This window comes from Juglans regia, chromosome 6 (genome assembly GCF_001411555.2).
Source record: "Juglans regia cultivar Chandler chromosome 6, Walnut 2.0, whole genome shotgun sequence".
NCBI classification, from domain to species: Eukaryota; Viridiplantae; Streptophyta; class Magnoliopsida; order Fagales; family Juglandaceae; genus Juglans; species Juglans regia.
Window position 1 is genome coordinate 21,380,230 of NC_049906.1, and position 21,298 is coordinate 21,401,527.

A 21,298-nucleotide genomic window follows, 5' to 3' on the forward strand; every position below is an offset into this window, starting at 1 on the left:
AAATTGACCACTAGCTATTGATTGGAAGAATTGGGTTGCAGCCACGACAAGAGGATTCGAGTTATCATTCTGGCTAGATCCAGAGATCCCTCTCGATTTCGGCCTTTCCTAGTATCGGGAGCCATGATCTACGTCAAGATGTCATAGTAACAATTAGTTAGTATTTGATGAGAATGTAAAATAATGACAATAAAACAACTGCAACGAAGGTTCTAACTAGTAAGCCAGGAGCATCTTAGGTAACCTATCTTTAGAATTATTTATAAAATATTTCTTTAAAAAAGAAAAGAGTCTGCAGAATCTCTCGACTGGCTTTGATACCAATTTGTAACACCCATTTCTCGTAGGTTAGGAGTGTCACATATTTTTCATAAAATATAACCCATCATGAGATCTCATATTTAATAAAATAAAATCATAAAAAAAAAACATAAAAAAATTCTAAAAAATTCTAAATTAAAATCAAGATTGCTTTGTATTGATTTTGGCAAAAATAAGAATAAATCAATCCCCGACAATGGCACTAAAAATTTGATCGGTGCAAAACTGCAAGTACATAGTATCATAGTTTTATAGTAAAGTGATGAGCAGAGTATTATCCTCAAGGATTAGTAACTCCCTTTTGACATGTATCGAAATTATACTAACTTCGACTTTATTTAGAAAAGTCACTAAGATTGTTTGTAATTGCAAATTGAAATAAAATCAGTTCAAAGAAAATATTCAAAGGAAAAGAAAGCTATTGTTTGATGATCGAATCAATGAGAAAAAGAACTTCTAGGAAACTAATTTCACCTAGTCCCTCACTATTTTTTTCTCATCTAACTAATTGAATTTAATTCTCTCTATTTGTTAGCAAAATCTCCAAACCCATCCAAAAGCCTCTTTCGATAATTAGTTGAATTTATTCTTGATCATCATTTTATACAAGCGTATACAAATTAATGAAGTAATAACGTAATAAGACCAACAATTTTAAAATTACATAGGTTCATATAGGTCTTTCGATTCCTATATTTACCTATACTGAAATATCCAAGATCTATCCTATAATTTCCTCTTTCGAAAGTAAATCACATGATCAAAATCATCTAATCAATGGTCAATCAATTAGATGCAATAAGCTCATAATAAATCAGATAAATATAACAGAAAATTACTTCAAATTAGCATAGAAAAGCAAGTATAGTTTGAAACTAAAATACATCATTTTTCTAGAATAAAAGAAAATTTTAGTTCATCCAAAAAATTAAATTTAATATCAACAAATTCACCATAATTTTTCTGTGAGGAATAGAAAAAAATCAACTCCTCCAGCTTCGTTTTCTTCAAGCCTTCCTCACTTCTCTTTCTTTACTCTCTGCTTTTTCCAATTTTTCACGTTTTAGTCACGTGGAAGGTAGAATTGCTCTTTTGATTTTTGCCATTTCTAGCATTTTTGCATTTTTCTGCATCTTCAACGTCTTAGATTTATCTTCACTTAAATGAAGGAGTCCTTTGTGTTGTGAAATACTATTGCAAAGCACACACACCAACGATGGCAAATAAAGTAAAAGCAACACAATCAAGAACACGACACAATATTTACGTGGTTCGGTAAATTGCCTACGTCCACAGGAGTTGCATAAATCTTTATTAACCAGAAGAGATTACAATCACTCAATCTCAACTCACACTCTCTATGGCTTTTTACTCTCTCATACAATATGCACTCACAAGACAATTGTTCTCTCTCAAAATATGCTTAAGGTCATCCAACACAAGTCTAATATGACATATATATAGTGAGTGGCGTTGGAAACCCTAATCTGACCAAAACTGCGTACTTCGCTCGAGCGGAATGTCGAGCTAGACTCGAGCGAATAGCCAAATAAACATTGGCTCAAGCAAAGTGTCAAGCGAACACTAGGGTTTGTGTCTCGCTCGAGCGGAGTGTCGAGCGGGACTCGAGCAGTCTGTCAAGCGAACCTTGGCTCGAGCCAACAGTCGAGCCAACTTCAGTAAACACTTTTTCAGCTCCAAAACCAGTCTCCACATATACCCCAACAATCTCCCACTTGGAGACTGGGTCTCCACATGCTAGCCACTGTTTCCAGCCAAGCCCTATCATCTCTGCAGCTCACAGCTCCCATCTTCAAGCTAGAAAACGCACTGAAGTCAAGCCCGACTTCAGTCTTCCACATACATCGCCCTTAGGGCGACTCACAACTCTCACTGCACTAGGAGTATCCGGTCTCTAACCGATCTTGGCAACCTTAGCCAACTTTCCCAGGCTTTCATGAGGAACAGCAAAGCTGACTCCCTTTGGCTTCCTCACATGTTTCGCGCGATCAAACCTGCCTTTTTGCACTCTTGTATTTCCTTGCACATCACTGGATCCTGATGTTAAATACAAAGAATTAGATCTCTTACCATGCGCTAGGACCAGCGCACCCTTAGTGATCTTCCAAGCTCCTCCAGAGAACGCTACTACAAAACCACTGTCATCAATCTGTCCCACAGAGATAAGATTTTTCTTCAACTTTGGAACATGTCTGGCTTGTTGTAAAGTCCACACGCTCCTGTTTGGAGGTGTGATATGCACATCACCCACTCCCACTACATCCAATGCCTCTCCATCAGCCACATACATCTTCCCAAAATCACCAGCAACATAATTCTGCATGATTTCTCGATGTGAAGTGCTATGGAACGAAGACCATGAATCCAACACCCAATCATCAATCAGACTATGCACTGCAAGAAGTAAGGTATCATGAATTTCTTCTGCCACTACATTCACAGCATCATCATCAGAACTTTCTTGATTCCTGCAATTTCTCTTGATGTGGCCCTGCTTGCCACAACTCCAGCACGTGATCTGCTGCCCATATCTCGTCTTGCTATTTTCCCTGCTCTTGGAGCTTGACCTGCCATGTCCTCTGCCCCTATTGTCAACAATCAGGGAAGATCCTGAACCTGAGGACTCACCCATGTCTCTCCTACGTACCTCTTCAGCAAGCACCATGTCACATATGTTATCGTAGTTCAGTTTTGCCTTACCAGCTGAATTACTCAAAGCCATCCTCATGGACTCCCAACTATTTGACAGCGATGCCAATAGAATCAATGCTCTGATCTCATCATCAAACTCAATCTCTACAGAAGACAGTTGATTTGTGATCGTATTGAATTCATTCAAGTGTTGGGCTACAGACATACCTTCAGACATCTTCAGATTGAACAATTTCTTCATCAAGTACACCTTATTATTTGCAGACGGCTTTTCATACATACCTGACAAAGTCGTCATGAGATCCACCGTGGTTCTCTTCTTACTGAAATTGTGTGCCATTGTTCTGGATAAGGTCAACCGAACAAGACCTAGAACCTGTCGATCTAACAGTGTCCACTCAGCATCATCCAACTCTCCGGCTTCTTTCCCAACAATGGAAGGTGGAGCCTCTTCCCATAGAGATAATCCTCAATCTCCATCTTCCAGTACCCAAAATCAGTACCGTCAAACTTCTTGATCCCGGGTGCGTTCACTTTATCTCCAGCCATCATTCTCCTTCAGATCCGACCTTGGCTCTTGATACCAGTTGTTGTGAAATACTATGCAACGCACACACACCAACGATGGCAAATAAAGTAAAAGCAACACAATCAAGAACACGACACAATATTTACGTGGTTCGGAAAATTGCCTACGTCCACAGGAGCTGCAGAAATCTTTATTAACCAGAAGAGATTACAATCATTCAATCTCAACTCACACAATATACACTCACAAGACAATTGTTCTCTCTTAAAATATACTTAAGGTCATCCAACACAAGTCTAATATGACATATATATAGTGAGTGGTGCTCGAAACCCTAATCTGGCCAAAACTGAGTACTTCGCTCTAGCGGAGTGTCGAGTGCCACTCGAGCGAACAGCCAAATAAACATTGGCTCGAGCGGAGTGTCAAGCGAACACTAGGGTTTGTGTCTCGCTCGAGCGGAGTGTCGAGTGGGACTCGAGCGAACTCTCTGACTGCCTTTGCTCAAGCAGTCTGTCGAGTGATGTCGAGCGAACCTTGGCTCGAGCCAACAGTTGAGCCAACTTCAGCAAACACTTTTTCAGCTCCAAAACCAATATCCACATATACCCCAACACTTTGGAATGAGGGAGTCCTTAGACGATAGGCTTCTAAAATTTGAAAATAATTTAATATGAATAATTTAATAAATATTTTGATATTTGCTAATATTAAGAAATAATAAAATGATTCAAAAGTCACAACATATTCTCCCTTATTATCCAATTAATAATATAGCATAACAATTTTACCAAAATTCAGTAAAATATACAATGGAAATTTATTCTACTAATTAAACTTGAATATACTTAAAATTCAAATCCTTGTAATTTATTATCATAATTAAATCATAAATGAATACTTAATATAATTTAAATTGTATATAAGATATAAGTGTCAACTACATGCAACAAGGACCAAATTAAAACCAAGTCAACATATTACATCTATAAGTAAACATAGGCCGACGTGAAAAGACCCATTTTAAACACATTTTGTCATGCCCACACAAAAGAAAAGCTAAAAACGTACTACTCCAAAGATTTCAAGAGACAGTTTACAAAAACTGAAAAGTAGAGTCAAAAAGGTTGCAAGGCATTATTTTGAAATAACCAAAAAACTTGTAGGGCTTATGGGAAAGCTGATATATGACAAAAGCTCAAACGGTAGTTTTGTAATTAACTAAAAAGCATGAAATGTTTTTATGGAAAAACTGAATTAAGATAGAAATGGTGATACATGACAAAACCAAAAGGGCAAAAATGAAGGCTTTAGTTTCTAGAGACATTTTACGAAAGTTAAAATATATCGTGTGAAGGGTAATTTTGTGATATGTAAACAGGTGCAGGGTTTTATTGGACAAAGCTAAAATGAAAGTGAATGAGATCCAACACAAATACACGAAAACATAAAGAGACGAACACTTGAGAAGAAAGTCATCGTGCGAATTAGTGAGGTGCTCGGACTTACTGTGATAGAAAGCATAAGCCGTGCGATGATGGATTTGGGTGGCTGGACAAAGATCAACGACGACAAAGCTTCGAAAGCAAAGAAATATTGTTTGACCAAAGAAAATGATGGTGAAGGAAACAGAGACATCAGCGTTGTCTTACCGAGAGGATGTCGGAGTGCAACGGTGGTGGCTAGCGGCTAGAGATCAACATTCGGAAGCGTAAGCCGAACGTCGCCTCTAATGAATGCAGATTTGCAGAGGAAGCCATTGAAGACCAATTGTGCCCTTCAAAGAGTGAGGCCTTTCCACCAGTCTCATGGAGGTTCTGACCCTCGAATCCCGCGAGAGGGACCTCGCTGCGAGATGAGCAAGCCTTCTTAGGGGCAGGATGTGAAGAGTTTTTAGGAGCCATTAAGAGTGGAGATTAGAAGCGGCGATGCTAGAAAACTGCTCAAGGAAGGAAGAGGTTTAACATAAAGGTAAGAGAAAAGGTGAAAATGACGGGAAATAGAGGGTTGGAGACGGCTGGGCTACCTCACATCTGGGAATACCAAGGGCCTCCAAAAGAAAATTGTAGGGAACAAATCCCGAGATCCCTTGACATGTAATGATGAGGGTACTAAATCGTTATGCCACCTCGACCACGAGTAAGGAGGAAGCGGGTGAGTGAGGGTCACGTGCCAGCCAGCTGCCAACTTCTCGATCTTGTCAAAAGCACGACACCAATGCATGAGAAACCTAACTGACACGCTACAGAGGGGCCCACCCATGCAACTTCGTGTGCCGTAATAGCAGGCGACGATTTGAAATCCCTGCCACTCATCAGAAGCACGACACCAATGTGCAAGAAGCTTAATTGACACGCCACAAGAGGGGCCCACCCACGCCACTTCAGGTGCCATTTAGACAGGCAACGATTAGAAATCCTTGTCACAGGTGTGCAACGAGGATTTGTGAGGTAACTGGAAAGGGGTTCCCCTCCTTTGGGCAGGGTTGGCAAAGGCCCCTGAACCTCCTTAAGATGAGTTGGCCCAAATCACATGGGCACCGGGCGACTTGGGCCCCTAGCCTATGAACCACATACTAGGGAAGGATCGACGAGCCAGTACGCACCACAATACCAACTGAACACGTGCCTTAGATGAAGACAAGGGTATGTCACGCTGGCAGCACAAAGATTTCCGCAAACGACAAAGATGTTATGGGATACCACAGGTAAGAGAAGTGGAGTAGTGGCCGCAATCCCCACCCTCTGCCCGAGAAGGCCTGCAAACATGAACGAGAGCCCTCCAACTTCTAGTGCGACAGCGAGGCACTGCAATGACAAGTGAAACCTTGCTAGGAACATGGTGTCCCGTACGACCTACAGGCCATCTCCTCGCAGAGGGGCCACTGTTGCCAGCTATATAAATCCTTCCCTGAGGCTGGAAGAAGGTTAAGTTCCATTCTCTCTCTCCTTGATTTTTCGCACTCATTTGCATACTCAGAGAAACAGTCTAACTTAAGCATCAGAGGTGTCCCTCACCACCCCGAGCTTCTTCCTTAATGGATTTTGCAGGTTAGCAAGTGGATTCAACAGGTCGACAAGGATACGAAACATGCCCTCAATAAAGTCATTCCTAGCTCACGATGGTGATTTAGGCCAGAATGATATAGTCAAATAGCCTACGATAGCGATTTGGGCGTCAATATCAGGGTATTCGTAGGTACATCCATGGAAATAATTGATAAATGAATAATACAATATAAAGAAGGAGATACACTCGAATTTACGTGATTCGGCATAAAGGCCTATGTCCATGGATTGTCTGGGGGCAAAATTCACTATGATGATAATTTTACAGTCTCTCATGACCTCACATATCTCTCAATACAATAAAGGAAAATTTGAGTTTCTAAAGGTTGATGGAGATGCCAACCTTTTGAAGAGAGAAGATTTCTGTAGCTTCTGTACATAGTGGAGTCTCTCCTAAATATGAGGAGATTCAGGTTTATTTCCTTCCTTAGAGTGATTGAGTCACACTTGCCTTGTGAAACCATTTATTTTTACGTCTGAATCAACTTACCTTATCTTTTGGCTTGATTCTTGACCTTATCCTTAGACTTAGTTCTTGGCTATTGACTATATACCCAATACCTACATTAATCATAAACCACTGCTATTTGTTGCTCTAAACTTTACAAGGTTGAGTTTTTTTTAATCACCAAACAACAATGTTAGAAGGAAACCTATTTTGACTACTGTAATAATTGGAGATTGAAGATGATTTTGTATTACTAATTCTTGATTTGGGTTAGAAGCTAAAACAATAACAATGACACAAGTTTTGGCTGGACCAAGATCATAATCACTTTGAGTCACCCTAAGTGCATTCTATTTATACCAAACCAAAAGTAAATTGCAAACAAAAAGCTCCAAACTCAAAGTGTTAGCGAGTGAATAGAAGGCTTGTCGGCTCGTATTAACATTTAAAAAAAAAAAGTAGCGGTGAATGGAAGGCTTAACATAGATGCCAAGGAGGGAAATCACTAAAGCAGGAAGATTACCCTCGCCCGAACATATCCCAATTTTATTCTGTCTTTCGATAAGCCTAACTGTCTTTGTTTATTCGTAATGGCCAAAATTCATAAACCTTCTCTTGGATTTCCTCTATGATGAGTTTACTTCTTTTTTTTTTTTTGCAAGCATTTCATTAATATAAAAAGATCAAGATATATGAGGAGTAGAGTTTCCCAACAAACACCTTATTTAAATAAGTGTAGTACAAAAGAGGAAAATAAATTGAATTTTGGGACAAAGAAATTGGTCCCCAACTATTTTCCCACAAATGGGGCACTGTCTTAAATGATGAATTTTTTTTTTACAATTTGCCAAACTATTGTGCCACCATTGGAGGCGGTGGTTGGTGGTGATACACCTAAGTTTGTTGGTTTGAAATTTTCGTAGAAGAGACCGATGCCCTCATCCTCAAAATCTTCGATTAAGTAAAGTGAAAACATAGTATGATAAACGGCATTGCTTGGCCCGAACTACAGGTGGCCACATTTCTTCTCGCGCCCCTGTGATAGGGCGTGGAGACCATGCAACGGTGATAGTGAGGTGGAAAGGGTTAAATCAATGTCATCATCGGAGGCATTTCGACGCAATTGTGCATGGCAGCCATGTGTGGTCTAAACTAGGTTGTGCCTAGATTTTTGCGACGCTCCCGCACTATACCAATAGATCCACAACTAGAGAGTTGCATGGTGGAGCACATGTAGATACTTGATCACTGGAAGGCGGTAAATTGGGCCTAAATCGAACAGGCGGAAAGAAAAAACTAAAAAAACTAGGAGAAAAGCATATAAACAAGACAATGCAGGAAATGGAACCAAGAGGAGGAGAGGATGAGGGACTCTTTTTTCTTTTTAGAGGGAAGCGGGACTCTTTGGAAGCGAGAATAAAGTATATTCCCCTATGATGAGTTGCTACTTGCTAGTTAATATACGTTTATCCTCATCTTCACGAAAGGTTTGTACACGATAACTTCATTGAAGTTTTTGTGATTAGCAAGAGCATTATCTGAACCAAAATTAATCCAATCCTACCCTTATCAACTCATTCCCTTGAGCCAATACCTAAGGGTCAGGAAGTCCACAAATATGCAGATAGAATTACCCACTTAAAATAGAAGAGTTAAAAGACCTGAATCTTCATTTTCTTCATCACTTCTTCACTAGAATATATAAAACAACACGGCTGCTGCAATATTCTGGATGCCACTGTGTCTGATCCACACGCCCAATTATGAAATTCTTCATTGCAACTTCCAGAAAGTACTCGAGGATTGCATCTGCAACATGAAGAAGAATTGAGAACAATAATCCGTTGGAAAGAATAAAAAAAAGATATCATACCATTTCGCAGTTCACCAGCCAAAAAGATTGTTGTTTTAGATCCACATAGTTCGAGTAGGGTAGCCACTAAATCTGTCACTGCTTCCTCGCTATAGATTACATCCGAACCTAGCACTGAAATAACAGAAATTTATTCAAAAATTAAAATCAAGCCAAACCAAACGGGATTAGCATCTCATTCTAATGAATTTCGTCTCAATCGGGCAATGAACATCAAGAAACCATTTTGTGTGCCTCACTGATGTCAATAGCACGGAGGCAGCCTAAAAAGAAAAAAAAAACCACGAAATAATTGCCAGCAGGGGCCAAATGACATGTTCTGGAAAATAATTGTCAACACATTGCTTTTTTATCATAAGATTAATATTGAGAGCATCAGCATTAGATTAGCTAAAACTCTAGCCAAGAGCATTGCTCTTTTTAGTCATATTTTAGCTTGTTTCCTTTAAAAAAATCCCAATAATGAGCTAGCTTATATATGCTACAGTAAATTTAGCTCATGGTATTTCTCCTTGCCAAATCTAATGAGCAAACTTTTTTTTATAGGTAAATCTAGTGAGCAAACTTCACTGGCCATTCTTTTTCTTTATTCTACACTTTTTCACGTTCTGTCTCCTCTCTGTCCACACTCCAGTCTCCCTCACAATAATCCTCTAACAAAACCTTGCAACAAAAAGAAAAAGAAATCAAACCCAAAGCAGTGAAGAATAGCCATACTTGAAAGTGAAGAAATTCTCAGCTTTCTACACCAGAGTTTTCCTTCATCAAGCAAGAAATTATTTTCTTTTGAGTGCTGAAAAGATCTACTCACCAAGAATATCTAGAAGATTCTTGAGGCCAAGGTACTTCAACTAAAAACCAAGAGATTCACTCTATATTACAAATGGATCTGTGCTTAAAAATCTACAATTTCATCTTATTTCATTTTATATATCTATTAGTGAGCGAGTCTGTGTTTTCGGCAAAACTTTCCATCTTATATTTCTGTCGTCTTCATTGATTATGGGTGCCATGATTTTACTGCAAAAGAAGGGAACTTCCTAGAACACGCACAGGTGAGGTTGAGTTTTGGAAAAGCTTTGGATCTTTTGGTGTGGGTCCTCGAGCAATTTCCTTTGAGTGAAACTCATCTTTCAGTGTGGATTTGCGGTGATGTGTGCAAGAGATGGTTCCATGGAAAATGTGTAAAAATTACAGGCACAAAAGCCAAGCAGATCAAGCAGTACAAGTGCCCAAGTTGCAATAACAAGAGGGCTAGAATCTAAAATTTAGGTTATGAATTTGGAGAATATGAGCTTCGAAAGAATATGACTGTCAGAACAGAACAAGGAGTAAAATAAGAATAAAGAGAATGAAAAGAGTAAACAATAATGACAAGAACTATGGGCTTATTGCTAAGCCACTTACTTCCTTGCTCAAGAAAGACAATTTTGAGTGGACACAAGAGGCTAGAGAAGCCTTTGAGAATTTGAAGGGGGTGATGACCGTTACTCCCGTGCTTGCTTTGCCCAATTTTGAGAAGCCGTTTGAGGTGTACATGGATGCAAGTGGAGATGGAATAGGTGCTGCTTTAGTACAAGAAAAGAGACCCTTGGCCTTTATTTCCAAAGCACTCGGGCCAATGAAGAAAGCATGGAGCACCTATGCTAGAGAAATGTTGGCGGCTGTGCACGCGGTTAAAGTTTGGTGGCCTTATCTATTGGGCTGCAAGTTTGTTATTGTGACCGACCAACAAGCTTTGAGGCACCTTTTGCAACAAAAAATTGTGACCCCGGAACAACAAAAGTTTCTTGTGAAACTTCTTGGCTTTGAATATGACATTATCTATCAACCGAGAAAAGAGAATAAGGTAGCGGATGCCTTAAGTAGACGTGAGGGGAGTTCGCTATTGTGGGAAGTACATAATGAAGATGATTCTAATTTGTTGGCCTTGAGTGGGGCCGAGTGGAGGATATGGGACAAGATCCGGGAAGCTACCAAGCTAGATGCAAGAGCCATTGAGATTGTTGAGCTTTTAGAAGCTCAAGGGGATGGAGTTATCGGCTTCAAGGTTAGAGACGACCTTATTTATTACAAAGAATATGTCTATGTTCCCAATGTGCCGAATTTGAGAAAAGAGATTCTTGATCACTTTCATAATAGCAAAGAGGGTGGACACTCGGAGTGGTTGAGAACTTACATTAGAGTGAAGCATTTTTTCTATTGTGAAGGAATCAAGAAGGCCGTGAAGAAGCCAGTTGCCGAGTGTGATGTTTGTCAAAAACCCAAGTATGAGACACGGCTTCCATCCGGGCTTTTACAACCACTCCCAATTCTGAACTTGATTTGGGAGGATTTGAGCATGGACTTTGTGGAGAAACTTCCTATTAGTAGTGGCTATGAGGTGATATTTGTTGTGGTAGATCGCCTTAGCAAGTATGATCATTTCATTCCACTTACTCACCCTTAGAACACTCTCATTGGATTAGCTAAAAGCTAAATCCAACGAGTATTTAGCTATTAAAGAGTAAAATATGCTCACATTGGATTAGTCAAATTCCAAATATTTAGAATTTAGTTACAGTGACTTTCAAAAGTTTTTTCAAATTTGAAGGTTACTGTACATACATCAAATACATATTTTATTAATTATTTCTCTCCCTTTCTTTCTATCACATATTTTATCACAATTAATATATTAATTTGACTTAGTGATATATTAATTTAATAAGAACATGATTATTAATTAACATATAATAAGTAGAATAGTAAAATATGATAAAATTAAATAAATTAAAAATTAAAAAAATTAAATATTTTTGAAATTATTAGTTATTCATTACCATATAATGAATAAATATATAATCTAATGTGGAGATTTGATGTGAATAACTAAAACTAAATTCATCTTATATTATTTTATTATTATATAATGAAAAAATAGCTATTCCAATGTAGAGATTTATATGAATGGAATAATCAAAAGCTAAATTTCTCTTACATTCATCAAAATTATCCTTTAACTTTGTCTAATCCAATGAGTGCTCTTACAACACCAAGAGTGTGACCAAAGCATTTGTGGATAATATTGTGAAGCTCCATGGGTTCTTGAAGAGCATTGTGACCGATAGGGATAAGGTGTTCATGAGCACCTTTTGGAAAGAATTGTTTGAGCTCCAAGGGAGTAAATTGAAGGCAAGTTCACCCTATCACCCCCAAACCAATGGGCAAACCGAAGTTGTCAATAGAACACTTGAGCAATATTTGAGGTGTTTTTGCCATGAAGAAAAAATAAGGGGTGACTATTTGACTTGGGCGGAGTATTGGTATAATACTACATTTCATGCTTCCATCCAACAAAGCCCTTTTGAAGTTGTTTATGGAAGACCACCACCAATCTTGGTGAACTATGAGAGAGGCACGGCCAAAAAGTGATGAAGTAGAGAAAGAGTTGCTTAGTAGGGATGAAATCCTAGTGAAGGTAAAAAAAGAGCTCAAGAGAGCTCAAGAAAGAATGAAAAAATATTATGAGGGAAGGCGTGTGGTTGCCATCGAAGTTGGAGACTATGTGTACCTAAAGCTACAACCCTTTGGCCAAATGACATTGAGAATGAAACTTAATTTGAAGCTGTCCAAGAAGTATTATGGGCCTTTTAAAGTGATTGAGAGGTTGGGAGATGTGGCATATATAGGTTGGAACTTCCTCCAACATCCAAACTACACCCAGTGTTTCATGTGATCGTGCTTAAGAAGAGAGTTGGTGACCCAAGGCTCATTGTGGAAGAGTTACCAAAGTTTGATGAAGAAGGACGTATGCTCTTGCAACCAAAGGAAGTTCTTGATTATAGGTTTATCACAAGGAGAAGTAAGAGGAACAAGGTGTGGCAAGTTTTGATCCAATGGGGTGGAGTGCCGAGAGAAGAGGCCACTTGGGAGGATTATGATGATATGAGGGTGAGATTTCCCGAATTTATCCTTGAGGGCAAGGATATACTGCATGTCAGTGCCCAAGCCTTGACACCCACGCAGCACCCAACGAGGCTGCTGGCTAGGCGCATGCCAGTGCACAGGCCAGTAGGCACATGCCTTGCTGCATGCGCAACAAGGTTAGTGACCGCGTGCAGCCCAGCGCGCGGCCCATCAGCATGCACAAGCCATGCGCATCCCTGGGCCGCAAGACCATCCTGCACATGCCCCTATGCCGCACAACCCTGCCAACACCAAGGCCCCCAGCCTGGGCCATGCTGCTCAACACAAGGCTCCAGCCCGTGCCATGCAGCCTTGTCAGCAAGGTTAGTCATGCCTTGGAGCACCAACGCTCAGGCCACCAGCCTGGGCCATGCGGAGACAGCGCCCAGGCCACCTGCTTGGGCCATGCACGGCATTGCAATCTAGCTTGCCTATGCGTGGCACCCAGCCACGCCCATCAACAGGCTATGCACAACACCCTGCCGTGCCACCCAGCAAGCCTATGCGTGGCAACCTGCCACGCCCATCAACCAGCCATGCACGACCCCATGTCATGCCCACCAACAAGCCATGCACTGCACCATGCCATACCACACCATGGCCCACCCATGGGCCTTAGCATGCCACGGGCCACCTTGGCCCATCCACTACTATCCTATTGTTTTTTAGTTAATTCTTATTTTATTTATTTAATTATTTTCCATGAGACCTTTTGGGAGTTCCACTTTGCAACCTTTATAAATAGGACCCTTAAACACTTTCTTTACATCTTTTGGCAATGACCCTAGAGAGAGATTATTTGTTTAGGAGATCATAATTTGGTGCCTTCGCACTTGAGCTTTTTGGGTGAAATCTGTGAATCCCAAAGAGAGGATCACTACCTTGAAATTCATTGAATAGGTGTGATTCAAGTTATCAATGTATGAGTTTTCTTTCAACTTTGTGCAATTCGTGAATCATAGTTGATTATCTATCTTTTGTTCATTCAAGTTCTTGAGTGTTCATAGTTTGTTCATTGTGTTCATCCATCCATTGCCTCATTCAATCCTTCCATACCCTATATTTTCAACCACTATAGTGTTTGTCATACTTTCCATAAATTCCTTCTTCCATCCATTTTGCCCTAGCCAAAATAAACTTACCATATTCGGCTACATCATAAAATACTTTCCTTCCATACTCTACTTGCCCTAGCCGAACCCTACTTACCATATTAGTGTTCCTAAACTTTAGGAACCCTAATTCCATTCCATATCCATCTATATAGCCGGCCATACACTTTCCATATTGAGATCCTAGATTTTAGGAACATTCTTTAAATCTCTCAATTATACAATCAAGCCAATCCCCAAAGATCTCGCCAACCCTAGCCATACCATACTCCAAACCCTAATTCCATTCACCAAAGTAGCGCCAACCCTAGTGCCTCCACTATAGCCTTGCGCCCCATTCATGCATAGGAGTTCCTTCACTTCATCATCTATTCCATCATTCCCATACACCAAACCAACCCTAAACACTTAACCTCAGTTCACCAAAATTGTCATCTTTGCCATTATTGCACAATAACCAAGCAAGAGAGGGATAGGCATTCGGTCAACACAAGGAGAACCAAGGCGTGGACAACATAGTGTTTAGGGACTCGACCAAGGTTCCTAACAAACAGCCCTGCCTGCGCGCACAAGCCTAGCACACGGCATGCCAGCAGCGCTCAGCAACAGCCCGCGGGCAGTACAGCGAGCTCACGCCCAGTGCGCAACATCCCAGCGCGCGCGCCCATGAGTAGCATCAGCAACAACCCAGCGCAGGCCCCTTGCTTGGGCCATGTCAGCAGGCCATCAGCCCCATGTGTCTAGCTCAGCGTGCCCCAGTAGCATGCCAGCAAGTAGCTCAACACGCAGCCCAGTGCTTCCCAGCAGCATGCTAGCGTGCAGCCCAGCCCGCCAGCACGCGCAGCAGCCCAGCACACGCCCAGGCATCAGCAGCCCCAGCGCCTGGGCCATGCCAGCCACACGCACAACATGCCCATGGCCCATGGGCTAGCTTAGGCCACCAAGGGCCAATGTCGTGGGCCCCCATGGGCCCACGCCATTATCATTTATTTATCTATTTATTTATTTATTTTATTTATCAAGGGACCTATTAGGGTTTCCACTTTGTAAACTATAAATAGGACCCTTAGCACCATAGTTGAAAATCTTTTGAATCTTTTGATCATTTGACATTTTTTCCTTTGTGGAACGGTTTGGTGTATTCTTGAAGAACACTTTTGGTGCTTTTGCACTTGGGCTACTTGGGTGCAATTCGTGAATCTCAAGGAGAGGATTAACACCTTACAATTCGTGAATATATGTTATCCATTTATCTATCCTTGATTCATCACCTTGCAGTTCGTGAATAGGTATTGAATCACTTATCTTTCTTTTTGTTGATATTATGTTTCATCACCTTGCAATTCGTGAATAGGTGTTGGTTCATTTTATCAATCTCTTGTTTATGTTTTCCTTTCTATATTCAAAAATCCAAAAATACATTGTTCTTATCTTTTCTACTTGTTCATAGATTTTCTCACATTTTCTCGCATATCAAACATATCTTAAGCCTTATTCTTTGTATTCTTTGATTTCTCTAAACATCCATAAAAACCAAAGAGTCTTCATATTCCTTTGTTGAGTCCATTCATCCCTTGTTCATACAATTTCCATTGTTCATACATTGTCTTACGTTGCCTCATCTCACAAACACATATCACGCCTACCACCACTCCAAGGCCATACTTTCCATATCCATCAAACCCATAAGACTTACCACCATCAATCCACCAATTGTCTTGGCCAAAATTCACCATTGCCTTATACACTCCACCAATTTACCTATTGCCATATACCATCCATACAAATCTCTTGCCTTAGGACTCACTAGGCCTAGCCTCCATCATATGCATTAGCCCTAGCCGAAATTCTCGTCTCCACCTTCCCATAATTGCCACTTACCATAACTAGCCTCCATCATCTCCATAAGCCCTACCCAAAACCCTTGTCTTCCATAAACCCTAGCCACCTCTCAAGAGTCCCACTTGGCAACTTCCTTAACTTTAGGAAAGTTGACTCATCCTAATCACATTTCTTGATTTAAGGAGTCTCCATCTCATTCTTAATCCCTTAAATCTCTCAACCCCTTCATCCAACTAAGCCTTAGCCGAATCCCTAGAGTCCCACAAGGTACTTCCTACATTTTAGCAATCCTCGACTCATCTCCAAATCCAATCCCTTGATCTTAGGAATTCCATTCATCTTTTATCCCTTAAATCTCACCATCCCTCAAATCACTCAATCAATCCCATAAATCACTCATTCCCTAAAATCACTCTAGTCAACCAAGACCTTCTTCACTTACCAAAACCGAAACCATATATTTCCTTGATAGATTCCTACCACTTAGGAATCTTCCCTCAATCATCTCTATCTTTCCAAATCCTACCAAATATTCTATCCTCTTGTCATATTCAAATCCTATCTTCCATCTCCAATTCCTTAATTCTAGGAACATCCCTAGAATCACTCAATCCCACCAAAGATCTTCTTTATCTTACCTTAGCCAATCCCCTAATTCTAGGAACTTTCCTAGAATCATTTCATCCCTAAAATACTTCATTCCTAGAATCTCTCAAAGTCAACCAAAGACTCACATCCTCTTGCCATATCCAAATCTCATCTTACTTTAGCCAATCTCTAAACTCAAAGAACAACCCTAGACTCATTCAAATACCATCCATCTTCATCTTTCTTGCCTTAACCGAATTCCTATCATTCCCAAATAGACTCCATCAATCTAGGAGTCCTAGCCTCACTTATCCACATCCTTCCAAACCCTAGCAACTCATCCTACACTTCAACCCTAAGCCAACTCTTCCCAATCTCCAAATCATCCTTAGCCACCACACAAAACCCTAGCTACACTTCACCATACCAACCCTAATCATTATCCGAGTGGCCCCAACATTAAGGGCAACCTTCAAGCCGTTCCAAATTGCATCAAACACTCATATTAATCACTTAGATCACCCAACCCATCATCTTCATCATTTCCATCACTAAAAACCATACCTTCATCAACCTAGGAACCCATCATTGCCATCATACGTGCCATTATTGCTCAAAGACAAAGCAAGAAGGCTAAGGCATTTGGTCATCACAAGGAGAACCAAGGCAATGACAACATAGTGTTTAGGGACTAGACCGAGATCCCTAACAGGGTCACCCATATCACGATATGGGCCACCAAAGGCAGTGGCCTTTTTCTTAACTTTATGATTTTCTAATATTTTCTGTTTTTAGTTTATTATTTTAACCATTTAAAAGCTAATTGTATATGCATATAATGCGTGCCCTCTTATAGTTGATTACAATGTGGCAGGTATCTGCTATGTCAAGATTTTCCATCATTGAACAAACGGAACTTGGACCAAGTGGTATTTTTGAAATAGGCACCTAACCCTAGGAATCTGTTTAGATATCTTTAAACCATGCATACTAGTTTGCAAAAATTCCAAACCCCAGGGACCTGAACAGTAATTTTCTCAATATTGAAATAAACTAAATAAAGTTATTTTCTTCTAATTTTCAAAATTTAGGAAATGTAAAAATATATAGGTTTTAAAATTCTTGATTGAATTTAAAATGATTTCTAACCTAAGGTCAATTACATGGGCTTGAACACTCTTAAGCCCAGCATTTTGAGCTTACTCAACTAAGCCAAAAATGGGGATGTATAATTAGCTTTGGAAAAATGTAGTACACTTCTAACAATTGAATTCGATAACTCTCCAGCTCCTTTATAACTATGATCACGCTTTTTGATTATCAGATTGGGTCTAGAAGATTAGTTTTTTTCAACTACAGTATGGGTAGAGTGAAAGTTGACATCACCTAAAATTAAACTAATACCCTGCACTCTAAGCTATAGGATTGATGCCAAAACAACCAGCTTGGACTGCATTACAAATACCTGACGGTATTTAAAATATCCAAACATTAGGTACTTAATCATCATTACTAGGAAAGGAACTAACACTAAATATGGCTATCAAAAGAAGAAGGAAAAACAAAGAGTGAATTCCAGCAGAATATGATTCGTTTTCAAGAAAACATTCTTCATTATGTTTCCAATTCTTTAAGCTTAACGCAAGCTTAAGTCCAAGTGATAAAAATCATCTCTGGAATTATAATCACTTCAGTCCACACACACAAAAACATAATCCATGCACCAATATCAGCCAACTAAAGCAAGGAAGGCATGATGAAATATCTGTGTTTGCATTGGGTAATATCTTTTATCACCATATCATGAGGAAGACTCAAGGTGCAGCACTTAAAATTTAAAAGTAATTGCTACCATTAATGAATACATAAAGAAGACTTATTACCATAATCAGGATGGGGTTCAATTAGCTCCCTGTCAGGATCATCACCCCATACAAGCTCCCTCACTGTTGCAGAACCCTGCACATTTCCATGTCTCAGATTGGCTTCAACATTCTTCTTTAGTAGCCTTAGTCTATCAGGCATATCAGTAAGGATAACTTGACCACCCAAAAGAGAAGCAACACAGCTGGAAACATAAAACAATAACAACATGCCTCAAATAAGAGATGCAGCTCATGTCTGGTCCAACCAATAGATTAAGGGCATCTTTGGGTAATGCGATGAGATGAGAATTCTATAAATAGTAGTGAAATGATTTGAGTTAAGATATTTTATTGGGTTTTGGAAAATGGGAGAGAAAAAATTAAATAAAAATATTATAAGTTAAAAAATTGTTTGAATATAATTTTTCAATATTATTTTTGTTTTGAAATTTGAAAAAGTTGTATTGTTTTTTGTATTTTGTTTGGAAGTTTGGGAAAGTTGTATAAGGTAATGTTTAGATAAAAAATTTGAAGATTTGCAATTGAAAAAGTGTTTTGTGTTTGAGTGATGTTTGGGAAGAAAATTATGAGAAATTTTGAGATCATCTCTTTTTTTTTTTTTTTTTGATAAGTCTTTGAGATCATCTCATCTAACTTACCAAACATTTCATCTAACTTACCAAACAAGCTCTAAGACAAAAAATCCAAGTGAAAATCTAAATTTCATGTCCAGCACCTCCAATTAGCTAGATTAATGATGCCCAATGGATGTTATTAAAATGACATTATTGACCCCAGGATAATGACCTGTCAATGAGCCAAAATGCCTGATGAGTGGGGTTCTCTTAATCAGGTACTCTTGACATTATAAGTTCTGGATTTTTTGACATTGAAGAGATTCCCTCCAGACGAATATTGATAAGATTTCATCAAAACATCTATCACATAAAAATAAAGAAGGATAAAAGCTAACAAAGAGATTGCAATCATAATTACCCAACTAATCCACATCCGGAGCCCAATTCAACAATGTTCTTGCCTTGTAGAAGAAGCATCCTTGAGTCGACGGCATGCTCTAGAAACTTCGCCAGTACAACGCCACTATCCCACATTACCGCTCCAGTCACACCAGGAGTGCTCTACAGTCGAATAAATCGAATATATTGCATGATGATTATGATGCTGATAATAGTGGGGATATAAGAAAAAGTGCAGTTGAACATTTTAATGGGGTGGGGGAGTCGCTAGGGGGGAAGCATCATTGAACGAATTCTTGTTACATGCACCAACAAATTGACAAAATGTTAATGAAGCCAATGAAATTCAGGTCATTAAAACCTATTTTGATCCAGTTGTCTCAAAAATGGAACCAGAAAACAGAAGTTGGAGACTGTAGAAGCAGATGATTTGTACTAACTTTATTCAATCTACAACATAGACTTATGAAGGCTGTTAGGTGTAATCAATCTGTCTTTCTTACTCCATAGTTACAGGCCCAAGGCATTTTTACTTTTTTATCTTTATTTTTCCCTGCCCCTCTTTTCATTTGTATATTTTATAAAGCTTATCTCCAGAATGCAGATAACTTCAAAGTTGTAGAAGAATTGATGAATACATCCAATCGAAAACAGCCGAAAAGAACACATAAATGGGTTCCATTGGTCCTAAGATGATAATGCAAATACTCTGATAATTGAATGCTAAATTAATCATTCAACCTCTTTTTCTCATTTCACTATATATGATGTTCTTGCTGTTTTGAATCATTCCACATGACTTTGTATCTTATGGCACAAAGCACAAAGCCTCAACTCTTGAGATGTTTTTTGGGCACGTTGCTGTTGATATCACATTCAGGTAATACTGCTGACAGTTAAGCTCTTTCCATGGTCATGTCATGTCACAAACACCTCAACAATTTCCAAGTGAAGAAATTAGTACGGTTAATGGCAACACGAGAAAATGCCAATGTCCCCTAGATGCCTCGCCTGCAGCAAGATGACTATGCACCTCGCAGAAAAGCCCTAACTGTCAGTCGTTGCAATCCTTTCCACTTCATTTCCAACTGCACTATTTGATTGTTAAGGGACCATAATCCAGCCCACCAGTTTCTCGACGCCCATGTAAGTAATGCCTAAAGAAGCATTCTTCAACTGATAAAGAGAACCATTTAATAAGTTTTCTAATTTTGCCGCATTATCAGTGTATCACATCATGTGAGGAATATATAGGCACATCATAAGACGAGTCCCGCTAAAAGGAAGCTCATACCCATTCAATCTCCATAAAAAAATCATGGAACAATAAACCTAGTCTATAGAGATGAAAGAGAGCGTTTTACGAGTGATTAAGGTTGGTAATATAAAACATCATTTTATATGTGATGAATATGAATAAAAAATATGTTTTGAATAAGGTTGCCAAAAGGAAAAAAGAAGATATGATACCAAGGAAGAAGGGGACTGGAGAATGGAGATAGATTGGCCGCAGGCGTCGAGGCTAAGTTGGAGAGAGGATTGGGAGACGAATGCGTTAGGTTTCGAGAAAGTGGGCTGTTGAATCCCCCAAAGCAGCATGGTCTCCTCCGCAGCAGATTCTTCCCAGACCGATAACAGTTTCACCTTCCCTCCGTACGATCCCATAGACACCATTGCCACCTCTCCTTCCATTTTTGCTTCCTCTGCAGTGGCCATGACTTCTAGCAGGCTTTTCAGGGGTTCTGAAAGTGCAAGCTTCGTTTGGGATCAATTCACGAACAACGTTTTATTTGTTTAATTTGTCCGTCGGTCTAATTTTTATTCCGACGTGGTAAGTTCGAATTTCAAGCTGTTAAATATCTTTCTATAGTTTTTAAAATAATGGGCGGCAAATTGTATTAACGTCGATTTTTGTATCGTGTCAAATTATGTATATTATATAATATAGATCAATTTAATAGGTCAGATTTTCAAATTCTAATACAACTCATTAAAATAAAAGATTGACACGACACGATCCGTTTTAACATATTTCAAAATATTTATGTAAATTA

At 39.4% G+C, this 21,298-nt stretch overlaps 1 protein-coding gene across 2 annotated transcripts; it reads right to left on the reverse strand.

Moving 5' to 3' along the window:
- Nucleotides 1-8,420: 8,420 nt before the first annotated feature.
- LOC108995859 (protein N-lysine methyltransferase METTL21A) lies at nucleotides 8,421-21,057 on the reverse strand. 2 transcript variants are annotated; one of them, XM_018971494.2, is made up of 5 exons: nucleotides 20,715-21,057; nucleotides 19,264-19,406; nucleotides 18,286-18,470; nucleotides 8,913-9,026; nucleotides 8,421-8,848 (listed from the first exon to the last, which is right to left on the reverse strand). In XM_018971494.2, the coding sequence occupies exons 1-5, from the start codon at nucleotides 20,958-20,960 to the stop codon at nucleotides 8,721-8,723; spliced, it is 816 nt and encodes a 271-aa protein (XP_018827039.1). In that variant the 5' UTR covers nucleotides 20,961-21,057; the 3' UTR covers nucleotides 8,421-8,720. The 2 variants fall into 2 exon arrangements, with proteins under 2 accessions (XP_018827039.1, XP_018827040.1); XM_018971495.2 differs by having other exon boundaries at nucleotides 18,286-18,361; nucleotides 19,269-19,406; nucleotides 20,715-21,044.
- Nucleotides 21,058-21,298: the final 241 nt, after the last annotated feature.